Below are 11,054 nucleotides of genomic sequence, written 5' to 3'. Positions count from 1 at the left end.
CATTTAAAAATTTAAACTATTAAATTAAAAAAATTATACTTTTATTTAATTAATTATATCATCAATATAATTTCTTTCTTTCCTTTTTTTTTTATAAGAATTAAAAAAATAATGTCAATTCAAGATTCTGTTTCAAAGTGATAATCTCATAGGAATTTGGGGGCTTCCTTTGTACACCAAGAGACAAGCATATATGTAGGTTATAGATACTACTGTTTTCTCTGACCATCAACTTCTTTACTTTTGATTTGATTGGACTTTCGAAAGATACATTTTGTTTATTCATTTCCTTCTTTTATGTGTGTAATTATAAAAGAGAATAAAGCATGCATTAATAGATCCTATGATATGACTTTTGTCTGGCATATATGCAGTATATAGATCTTGTACTGATTTTTTTTTTAAAAAAATATTTTACACATATTTCATGGTATTAAAAATTAATTATATTTTATATTTATTCTTTTTAGATTATAAAAAATCTTTAAATTTATTAGAATTTAGATATATCACAAAACGTTTAAATACATCGTGTTCTGATTTTAAATATATTGCTCAACATTTTGATATATCGCATTTCGATTTCGGATATATTGCTCAACGTCTCGATACATTACGTACTTCTCGCTACATTATGTACGTCCCACCACTTTACGCGATGTATTCGACTGATACATCTGATGTATCCGAGAATAGAAAAGAGTTAGAATTTTTTTAATTTTTTTAAATGAATTTTTTTTTTAATAAATATGATAAAATAAAATGTGTATTTATATAATTTTTCATTTTTTTTCGTTTTGTTTGGTGGAAATTTAATATCATAGGAGCAAGTTGATTCATCATCCTTAATTATGCTCATATCCATTCTCTCTATGAATAGTAACATTTCCTAATGTCAATAGACAATTTATTTCATATACAATAAAAGCTCTATAAATGGATATGTTTGGGATTGGAATTTTTTTTTTTTTTATCGAAATTATTAGTTTATCGATAAATATATAAAATATTTATTTATCGATAAATAAAATATTTATTATTTTAGAGAGTATTTTTCGGTATGTGTCTTAAGAAAGAAAAAAAATATTTGAATTAAGAATTTCAAGAGTTTAAATCTAGGAAACTAAAAAGTGTAGTCTTTGCATATTTATTATTTAAATCCAGGAAAGCTAAACGAATTTAGTGAAGTTTAATATTTCTAATTGTATTCATGTATATAGAATACGAAGAAATTTTATGTTAACTATAAAAGAAAAAAGCTAGATGAGATTAATTTTGGTTTTGGTGGGAAGAAAAAACAATCAACTATAGAATCATATTTTAAAAAGAAATAGTTATTGGTCTAGTATTATTGATTGATTAAATATATATAAATTCTTGATGTATTTTAATAATTATTACTTTATATTTTTTCTGGGCCTTTAATACTTTATTTTTAATTATCATCTAATTCTTTGAGCGAGAATATTACTTTAATATAACTGGCCCAAGTCGGGACCGGAGAAAAATATTCATTTAGCAAGATTATCGTTTTATCGAATATTACTTTATCGAGGTTTTACTTATATATTTAAAGATTTCGATAGTAAAAAAGACTGTTTGAATATTTGAATTTAAGAAACTTAATTCCTATTTTTACTAAGATTAATTAAGATAGAAATGATCAATATTTCTTTGTGTTTAATTTGTTACTAAGGTATAAAACAATCCATTTGTTCCTAAATGATTTTTTACTTCTTTTAAATGAGTCTTCAAACTGCCTCTCACCATAGTTTCCTGGGTGATTTATATGGAGATTCACTATTTGTTTATTATCACCGTTGCGGTCAATTTCTACAACTAACTATCTTTATCATCATAATTTACAATTACCATGATTGTCAATTACAATTAATATCAACACCGCTAACTACTAATAATCAATTTCACTATCACAATCACCATTACCAACATCGTCAACTACTAACAACCAATTCCACAACCACCAATAATAAGATTACCAACATCACCATTGCGTTAGTTACTATAACTCCAATCACCTCGACCATCACAATTGTCATCATCACTATTATTATTCACTACCAGCAACCATCACTATTATTACAAACCATCTCAATCATCACTTGCAAACATAAATGGTTTATTTTTTAATTCAATAATAATTTTATTTTATTAAATTTATATATTTTAAAAACATTTAATTACTTTTTTATTTGAATTATATAATTAAGAATTCTATCGATCCTTATCAATCATGCAATTATATGACCCATAATAATGAACCTCTTAATTTCAGGGATAAGTTGTAGTGAATAAATCAAAAACTAGTTTAATCAAATGATCCTTTCTAATCATCCAAGTAATGGAAACTAATCAGCTAATTTAATTAGCCAGAAATGTTTGTCGTTGATATTTGAAGGAATTAGTCCTTAACCCTCTCTCTTTCAATCTTGCTCTCATCTCTTTTCTCCCTCTTTCTCTCTCCCTCTCTTGCTCGCCTCTCTTCCTCTCTATCTCTCGCCTTTCTCTCTCTCTTTGTATTTTATACTTTTTTCTCTCTCTTTTTTTCTGTATTTTTATATTTTGCCAATCTATCAGAAGTTCTATATTTTTCATCCCCCCCTTCTCTCTGTTGTATTTCTATATTTTCGCAAACGAAATACAAGCGATACAAAAGCGAATAAATACAAGTGAAATTAGAGCGAATAAATACAGTTTCTTGCATTTTTTTATATCTTTGTATACATCCGAATTGTATTCATTGATACAACCTAAACGTACGCATGATCACAAGTCAAATTAGAGTGAATGAATACAAATGATACAAGAGTGAACGAATTCAAGTAATACATGAACAAATATATACAAGTTAAATTAGAGTGAACAAATACATCCGAATTTATTGTTTGTATCTTTGTGTATACACGGATTGTATTAGTTGATACAAACTGATGACTATATAAATTGTATTCATCTATATAACCTATATTTCGTCTATACAATCCAAATACACATATAAATATAACAAATACATTCATGTGACCTGACAGAGGCGGATCCAGAATTTTGAATCTCTGGGTGCCACATTATTTTGAACATTAACCTATGGCAAAAACTCCCAACATAGAGTAAGAAAATACTTAATATTTATTAGCAAATTTGCATACATAATTTAGACTTGTTCTGTTGGTTTAGTTAAGATCTTACTTACAAGAGGTCTAGATTTTAATCTACTTATTCACAATTTTTTTTATAATAAATTCGCTAATGATGTCTTGCGTGGTAAAAAAAAGTTTTAAGAAAATATACCCCGCTAACGATGTCTTGCATGGTAAAAAAAGATTTATTAAAATATACCCCACAACAAGGCTTGAACTTGCATCCATACGATAGTAAACCGCATCTTTAGCCACTGACACTAGAAGACTCATTATTTCTAAAGTATCACGTTTAATATTTATATTTTCTTTATAAATATATATATACACAAATATACATGTATATATAGATTTTTAATCGAAACCACATGATGGGGTGACACCCCTCGGATGCACATAGATCTGCCCCTGCGTGACCACCTTTAAATTTTATTGTTTTCTAACATCTCAAATTATTGCCACATATGATAAATATTTACACTATAGCTATAGATTGCTATAGTCATTTTGAAAATTCCTCTTTGTTTTTAGACCGTTAATTGGATTCCCATAGAGGCTCTAACCTTTAGAAATTAGAAAAGGAGACTAGTACTATTTTTTTCTTAAAGTTACGCACGCTCCTTAAAAAAGAATTTAGTGCTCCCTTGATTTATTTTTATTTGTTTATTATATTAAAAATAAATGTCTATTAGTTTTTCCTTGTTAAGATTAAAAAATTAAGAGATAATTTCTCATTTTATATCTATTTTATGATTTTTATTTAATACTATTTATATTTTTAATATTTAAATAATTTATAGTTAATAAGATTGATATAGTAAATTATCATTATATTTATTATATTTTTTAAGGGATGTGACAAATATAATATGAACAATTAAAGATGGACGGAGAAAATAACTTTAATCATAGACTAAAGAGAGAAGCTATGTACTTCTAAAATTTCTAATTACCTAGCTAGAATAAGGAAGTCCTAGTAATCTTTCCTCTTAATTTGTAATTATTATTTATGACCTCTAAAATGTAAATCAACATGCCTCAAGAAGATCTCAAATCCCACATTACCTTAACTATTTCTTTCCTCTTAGAAATAGAAAAAAAATTAAAGAATATATAATTAATAGGATAACTAAAACAGAGGTCCCTATCTAGAGAGCCTAAAGTCAGAGACTTAGATTTTAACTAAGATTTTTGTGCGGCACTTGACAATTTACTCACGAATCATTCACGATCTTGCAAGCTTAAGTAAGTCTTTTAGATTAAATCGCTAAGGAACGCTAGATTATAAGAAAGATAAGAAAACTTTTATGAAGAATGCTTTATATTGCTTTGGAAGATTGCTTGATTTTTTGATTGATACAAATGAATGATCTCTTCTATTTATACTGCTCGTTAGGGGCTAAAGTGTGAATAATAATTTCTATACAAGTCCCTCTATATTTAAAAATAAATCCTTTTTCTAGGATACTCTACACAACTAGAAGATTCTAAGGACTTTTCATGTAAATCCATGAAATTTTAAAGTCATCCAAGGAAATTTTCCATATGTTTCTAGAACTTTCCACTATGGACTTGATATTGCAACGATCACGGTGCATTGCTGCTACATAGACTCTCGGATCTTATCTTAGAATAGTCACAAGTCTTCATATCGTTTTCGTGTAGCTTCCTCTAATATTTTCCCCATCTAATGGACGTAGAACACAGTAATGGCTTTTTGTCTCTCTCCCTCAAAACCTGTAATGGTTTCCAAAAACATCAGTCTCTCCTTCACAAGTTGTATGGACGATAGTTGAGCCTATCCTTTCGTCTTTGGTACGTTAACCAGGGGTACCATACAAGATCTCTTTTGCTCTATAACCAAGAGTTGTTGGAGGTAGGGGTTGATCATCGTGTGACATCGCTGGAAGAACTCCTGCCCAAGAATTATATCAAATATATCTAAGAGAGCGACGGTAAAGTTGGTCTTACCTTGCCACTTTCCCAATGTGATTTCTACTCCATGAGAGACTCCACATATGGGTGTCAGTTATGCATTGACCGTCTTGAGGCGGGTGTTACTTAGACTATAACCTAGCCCTAACTTCGTAGCTGCTGACTTGATCATGATGTTGGCCTCTGCACCTGTGTCAACCATAGCACGAGCGGGTCATCCATTGATCATGATGTCTACATACTGTTCTCCGTACTCCTTCAACTTTTCTGATTATTTTGCGATAACTCTGCATAGTCCAATGAGGCCTAATTATGTCATGTCTGAACCTTGTTCTTGCCTTTGTGCATCTTTCTCTTTCTATTCCCGTAAGATGGCACCAAGGTTCTTTAGTTTAGGACACCTTGCATAGCCATGCGGTCCTCCACATATGTGGCATCCATTCCCCTTTGTATTTTGTGCCTTTCTGTCAGCATCACTTCGTCATCTAGCCTTCTTGCCATCGGACTTATAGGTGTCATGGTTCTTGGGATGGAGTTGTTGCTCTTTTCCCTCGCCACAATCTCCTTCAACTTGATCATGACTACTTATCGTCTCCTCTTCTCTTCCTCGATCATGCTTTGTCATGCCTGAAGTCTGTCAAAGCTTTGGCTTGTGTGATGGCTTCATCAATAATCTTGAATTGTTGCGTTCCAACTCCATTTTGGCTCAATTTTGTAGCCCTTCCATGAAGTGTAATAATATATCTTCATCTGTGAGGTTGAGGATCTGAAGGGTGATAGTGGTAAACTCCTTCATATAGGCCCTTATGCTATTGATTTGCTTCAGCTCCCTGAACTTGCGCTTCGCCTCATAGATGACATTGTTGAGAAAGAAGGCTTTCTTGAACTCATCTCAAAACTGATCCCAAGTAGCAATAGTGTATAGCCCCTTCCCTATCTCCGACTCCTTGAGCTTCCACCACTACATGACCGTCTCCGAGAGGTATAACATGGTTGTGTTGATCCTCATCTCGTTACTCTTCACTTTGTTGCACTTGAAATAATTCTCCAAGTGCCAAAGGAATTTTTCCACCTCTTGCACATTGCGGGTGCCTTTGAACATAGGTGGCTTGGGAGCCTTAATCTTGGCCTCCCTGTCCCCACTGGATGTCGCGCATCCTCCAGCCTCAATATCTCCCTTGAGCGTTTTCATCTCGGCCCTCATGTTCTCTATCGTGCTCAGCGCATCATGAGCTGACGCTCTAAGAAAGTAATTGTCTCCTTCATCTTGTACATGGCCGCCTTACGCGCATCCAACTCCTTTCGGATATTGTCATTCTCCTCAAAGGTGAAGTCCTCCAGAGTCTTGAACTTGCCATTGAACTTTTTCAATCGCTTGCCCAATATCTTTACGACCTGTCGGGCAACATCCACCCTTGTAATTCACTACTTGTCGGGCTTGACGTCCACGAGCTGCTCACCTCGCTCATCGTCACTCACCTCAGTGGCCGAGGGTGAGTAGGATGTTAGGGCCTCACTTGGTGTAGGCTCGAGCGACATCTCCTCATTTCTCTTAGAGTTCTTCCTTCCTTTGCAGTGCTTCTTTCCAACATCTTGGCTGACGTTGGTGGCGTTAGTGGCGTTGATATCTCCCTCACTTGCCATATCCCTTAGTAGCAACCTGCTCTGGTACCACGTTGTCACGGACTTAGACTTTAACTAAGACCTCTGTGCGGCACTTGCCAACTTATTCACGAATCTTTCACGATCTTGCAAGTTCAAGTAAGCCTTTTAGACAAAATCTCTAAGGGAACGCTAGATTATAAGAAAGACAAGTGAACTTTTATGAAGAAGGCTTTGTATTGCTTTGGAAGATTGATTGATTTCTTGATTAATACAAATGAATGACCCCTTTTATTTATACTACTCTCTATGGGCTAAAGTGCAAATAATAATTTCTGCACAAATCTCTTTATATTTATAAAGAAGTCTTCTTTCTAGAATACTCTACACAACTAAAAGATTCTAAGGACTTTCCATGTAAATCTATGGAATTCTAAAGTCTTCCAAGGAAATTTTCCACATGTCTCTAAAACCTTTCACTATGGACTAGCCTTTTTCCTATGTAAGACTTTCATATGGGCAACTTTGTGCCATGTGTCACTTACGTGGTGCTTATATGGCGTGATGATGTGGCGGGTCATCACACTAAGATCCATGTAGCCTACATTCTATGCATTGTATCAATGCAGAAAGTCAATCTACTTAATTACCTAATCTCCATTTGTTTTAGTTGTCATATATATTAAAAATATTTGTTTCAAAATGAGTAGTAGTCAAATTAAACAATCAAGAGAGAATTAATTATTTTTTTCTCAATTTTGCTCTTATTATGAATTATTCTAAAATTAAGAAGCACGTAAATAAATAAAGATTAAAAAATTAATAAGGGTATATTAGTCAAACAACACTTCTAATTAATATTTTTTTAAGAATTATCCAAAATCTGATCATGACAACTAAAAAAGAACGGAGAAAATACTTTTTTTAGATTTATAAAGGCAAAGAAAAGACTAATCGTGACAAAAGAGAGGTAACATTAGCCCATAATGTTCTTATTATTGGGTATTTTGTAAAATTTTATGACAAAGTGATGTCGCTTTATATCCTGCGCTCAACATGGTTTCGCCCTCTGGATATTGAGTAAGATTGGCTAACGAAGTGATCAAGTAGTAATTGTTCTTTTCTTAATATGATTAAGACACTAGTAAAGTAAGTAATTACTTTAATTGGAAGGGTTTCACTGAAATTAATGAAATTGTGCATGGATACAAAGCAAAACATTAACATCAAAACAACACATCTTACGCTACACAACACTAAAACGTTAACATCTCTGACTTCTCTCACACACACAAATAATGGACACTAAAATAAACCTTGTCATATGGAGATTGAATAAACTCTCTCTATATATACCAACAACATAAACAACAAACTACACTACCACCAACGGATGTAGTGCATTAAGATAAAATTACTTTTTTTTAATCAAAGATCTCTGATGCAAAAGGGTTCTTGGTCTATCCTTGATCAGATATTTCTCTATGAAAAATATGAATTGGAGTTTGGGTTCAAGTTTTGAATATGAAAAAAAAAATCTTAATGGGAATTGCTTCCCCCGAATGCTACTTCATGCGCCACGAATCTAAATTAGTCACACTTCTACCAGACCCCTGATGAATTTTTTTTTTTTAAAAAAAGCAAAGCTACATCCCCCCCACCCCCACCCCCACCCCCCAATAGGCTATACATGCATCTTTCAATAGCGGTGGATTCAATTCGTACCTACTTCATCCGAACTCAGTATTTTCCATGCATAAATATATACTTTTCTCTGATTTATAATTTTAAGAAATTTTTATTGGACTTGAAATTTAAGAAAGTAATGAATTTTTTAAAATAATTTTTTTTATTAAAGGTGTTTGTCATGACGATGTATTAAAATGCTCTTTAAATTTGTGTTATTAATTTTTAAATATGGCAGATATGTTGTTACATTAATAAAATTACATCTAAATATAAAATATGACATTATTTTTGAATTCAGGAGCAGAATCATTATTATAATTACGAATTCAACAAAATCAAATAACTTTGATATTTGTGTTTTAAATTAATTCAATATACATATCAGTTTGGAACCCAATAAACAAAAAAATTATAATACAGAATCTAAAAACTAAGAATTCTATTTTTTTCTATTTGAAACATATAAAAATAAAACACGTAAATTGTAATAATGAGAATATGTGAAAACTTACTAAATTTGAGCTCATAATTTTAAAAAATACAAGAAGTAAAAGTCAAATCCATCAGGTTAAAATCCCGGTGGATAACTCCGAATTTCTAACATCTCCCCTTCAATCTAATAATTCAGAAGCTAGTTTTGGATTCTTTGTTCAAACTCTTTTGCCCCTTTTGAACTTTTCCGTTTGGCTTCTTTTCTTCACTCCTCGATACCTACCTACCACTCTCCGAGGGCGGAGCTAGAAAGGGTCTCGAGGTTCATTCAAACTTCTTTTCGATTAAAAATTATATTTTTTTCATTTCAAAAAGATTGATATAATTTTTTTTTAATTTGTTTAAAAAATGACTTCTGTCCTTCTTTTGGTAACATTTTAATTTTAATTTTTCATGTGATATGTTTAAGATCGTACGATTAAAAGATATTTTGATACATTTAACATAAATTTAATTTAGGACCACAAATTTGAAAAGACTTGTTTATTTTCTCAAACTTCATGTCAAATCAAACTAGATCATTCTTTTTAAAACGAAAAAAATATTATTTATACATTATTTTATTTTTTTTATTTACATAAACCCTTAATTTTTCCAAGAGCTCGTTTGTATTGGCTTTAAGTTTGTCAAAACCAACTTAAAGCCCCTTTTTAACTTTCGGACGTGTTTGTCTAATGCTGACTTTAAGCCATAAAGTTCTTAAAGCCAGTCAAAAATTAAAAGTTAGGATTCCTAACTTTTTTTTAAAAGTGCTTAAAGTCATTTTCTTTGACCATGGAAATTACTTTTATATGCCTTATATTTTAACTAAATTCTCAAACTATCTTTTTTTATTCTTTTAACCTAAAACTCACATTATAAGCACTTTTATCCAAACGAGTCAACTGCTTATTTATAAAAATAACTTTCATCACTTCAAAGTTCTAAAAACACTTCATACATAAAAGTTTTTTTTTTTAAGCCCATCCAAACGGGCTCCAAGTTTACTTCTTTTGTATTTTAAAAATTCATAAATTCACACTCTTCGCGTGACTCTTTAAATCAAAATCCTTTACACTAAATTACTAAATTTCTTCTCTACAAATACCCATTACTTCTCTTTACATCCTTATCTCAAGCTTTCAATTAAGCATTATCTTCCTGAAAAATTCTGTGTGAATAATGGGAACCAATTTTTCCATCAATGATAATGAGGATGTACTGATTGAGATATTGAAGAGGCTCGATGGCCGTTCATTAGGAGTAGGTGCCTGTGTATGCAAGCTCTGGTGCGGTATCGCTCGAAACGATTCACTCTGGGAGCACCTCTGCTTCCGCCACGTGTCGCCGCCGCCGGAAGGTGTGAGGACGGTGGTTTTGGCGCTCGGAGGGTACCGGCGGCTTTACATGGTATGCGTGAGGCCAGTGTTGAATCGATTGCGAAAATGGAGACCAATCGGAATGGAATCTGATTCGGAGATTGTGAGGCGAGTTTATTGGACTCGTCATGAAGTGGAGTTGTCGTTATCGCTGTTTTGTGTGGATTATTATGAGAGAGTGTTATTGAGCAGCGGCGGTAGTGGTGGTGGTAGCGGCGGCGGCGGAGACGCTGCGGCGGCGCCGTGTGTATCATCGCTTATGTTCCTTTGCAAGGCTGTGAATGTTTGAATTGAATTTCAAATTAAATTTGGAGAAAGAAGCCTCATTATTCTTTTATCTTAATTACCTACTTTTTTTTGTTTGGTAAAATTTAAATTTCTACGGTTTGGTGATATTTATTAAATAAAATCTGACTATTATTCCAACTAGGGATGGTTATTGGATAATTCGATTTGGTTTTATACTTTATAATATAATTTATCTATTTTCAATTTTTATATATATTTGATCATTATCGAATCAATAAGATATCAATTCAGTTGAATTTGATTTAACAATTAAGTTTAACACATATTGAATGTAGAGATTTTCAGAAGTGAGGAGCTTTTTTCACATGAAATATTGTAGCACATGCAAAACATTCACAACAAGAACACACATAAATATTATTTAATGACAACAAGGTCGTAAAATGAGATCAATTTTAATTTTCTTCCTCTAAAAAAAGCAAAATGGACATTGTGACTTAGGGGTAGGGATTTTATTTTTAAAAAATGATGAAATAACTGAAAAGAACAGACAAATTATATACAGTTTTTT

At 31.9% G+C, this 11,054-nt stretch overlaps 1 protein-coding gene across 1 annotated transcript; it reads left to right on the top strand.

Annotated features, from left to right (window-relative positions):
• Positions 1–9,937: 9,937 nt before the first annotated feature.
• On the top strand, positions 9,938–10,660 carry LOC129892327 (F-box protein SNE-like). Its single transcript, XM_055967897.1, has one exon. The coding sequence runs from the start codon at positions 10,038–10,040 to the stop codon at positions 10,521–10,523; it is 486 nt and encodes a 161-aa protein (XP_055823872.1). The 5' UTR covers positions 9,938–10,037; the 3' UTR covers positions 10,524–10,660.
• The last annotated feature ends 394 nt before the right edge of the window (positions 10,661–11,054 follow it).

This window comes from Solanum dulcamara, chromosome 6 (genome assembly GCF_947179165.1).
Source record: "Solanum dulcamara chromosome 6, daSolDulc1.2, whole genome shotgun sequence".
NCBI lineage: Eukaryota > Viridiplantae > Streptophyta > Magnoliopsida > Solanales > Solanaceae > Solanum > Solanum dulcamara.
The sequence above is the reverse complement of the archived record's forward strand: the minus strand, read 5'-3'. Positions and strand labels throughout refer to the sequence as shown.

What these genes read in the sequence shown, in the direction of transcription:
- LOC129892327 (XM_055967897.1), top strand. Translation starts at nt 10,038, where the DNA reads ATGGGAACCAATTTTTCCATCAATGATAATGAGGATGTACTGATTGAG.